General features: G+C 63.7%; 1 protein-coding gene across 1 annotated transcript; it reads left to right on the top strand.

Annotated features, from left to right (window-relative positions):
* Positions 1 to 220: 220 nt before the first annotated feature.
* Positions 221 to 1225, top strand: LOC114923880 (cGMP-inhibited 3',5'-cyclic phosphodiesterase B-like; the record flags this gene model as incomplete). Its single annotated transcript, XM_029287202.1, has 1 exon — positions 221 to 1225. A coding segment is annotated over exon 1 (1005 nt), but the record flags the coding sequence as incomplete, so codon positions are not given.
* Positions 1226 to 1291: the final 66 nt, after the last annotated feature.

Genomic DNA, 1291 nt, shown 5'->3' with positions numbered 1-1291 from the left:
TCTTCTTCTTCTTCTTCTTCTTCTTCTTCTTCTTCTTCTTCTTCTTCTTCTTCTTCTTCTTCTTCTTCTTCTTCTTCTTCTTCTTCTTCTTCTTCTTCTTCTTCTTCTTCTTCTTCTTCTTCTTCTTCTTCTTCTACTTCTACTTCTACTTCTACTTCTTCTCCTCCGCCGCCTTCCCCTCCCCTTCTCCTCCTTCTCCAGCCTTTCCCGCCCGACCACCATGAAGGACGAGAAAGAAGCCGCCGCCTCCGCTTCTCTCCGCCGCGGGCTCAACAAACTTCTAAGCCAGCAGCCTCCGGCTCGCGGCTCTGCGGAGCCCGATCTGCGGAACGGCTACGCGAAGGGATGCGCGGCTCCTCTGGCCCCGAGCGGCCCCCTGCCGAACCTTCGGGCGCCTCTCCCAGCCGCTCCTCGCCGGGCTCTGCTCTTGGGTCTGGCGGCGGCGGCGGCGGCTCCCTTGGCGCTCCTGCCGTGCGTCTTGCTGTGGGGAGAGCGCGAAAAGAAAGCGGGCGCAGCTGCCGGCAGCCCCGAAGCAAGCGGGCTGTTGGCGCCGCTGGGGCTGGGCCGGTGCCTGAGCCCCCTCTTCAGTCTCGCCTGTGCCTTCTTCTTCCTCACCTGCTACCTGGCCCGCGAGGAGCCCGGCGGCCCCTGGTGGCTTCTGGCGCTGCCGCTTTGCTGCTACGCGGGAGACTCGGTGGCGCTGCAGTGGCTCCTGCTGTCCCGCCAGGCCGAGGCGGAGGAAGGCGTCCCCCGCCCGCCACCGGCCGAACTGCAGATGCTGGCGGGACGGTTGCTGGCCACCCTGGGCGCCGTGGCCGGCCTGACCCTTTGGCAGCGCAGCCTCAGACTCCGCCGCAGCCTCCTGGTCCTGGTGTTCGCCGGCCTCGTGTGGCTGGTCTCGCTCGCCAGCCTGGGGTCTCTGCCTCCGCCCCTTAGGCCGCTGCTCTCCTGCTTCGCCGGGACGGCGGGATGCTTGTGGGCGCTGCTGGGAGGAGAGCGCTGCCTTTTCTCTTCTCGCTCCTCTTCGGGTCGGGGGTTACAGCAGCACCACCACCACCTCCAGGCTTCGCATCCCAAGTCGGCCGGCAGCGCCGAGCACAGAGTTCCTGGGATCCGACCCAAGAGGCGATCCAGTTGCGTGTCCTTGGGGGAGACTTCTGCCGCTTATTATGGCAGCTGGAAAACGTCCAGGAGACCTTCGTTGCCTTCCATTTCCAAGGAACAGGTAAGCCTGACTTTGACCCCCCTTCTCCCCCCCCCCAAATAAATGATTTTAAGGCACATGGGGATG

The sequence above is a fragment of the Protobothrops mucrosquamatus genome, unplaced genomic scaffold, assembly GCF_001527695.2.
Source record: "Protobothrops mucrosquamatus isolate PMUCROS unplaced genomic scaffold, P.Mucros_1.0 scaffold39542, whole genome shotgun sequence".
Taxonomy (NCBI): Eukaryota; Metazoa; Chordata; class Lepidosauria; order Squamata; family Viperidae; genus Protobothrops; species Protobothrops mucrosquamatus.
The sequence above is the reverse complement of the archived record's forward strand: the minus strand, read 5'-3'. Positions and strand labels throughout refer to the sequence as shown.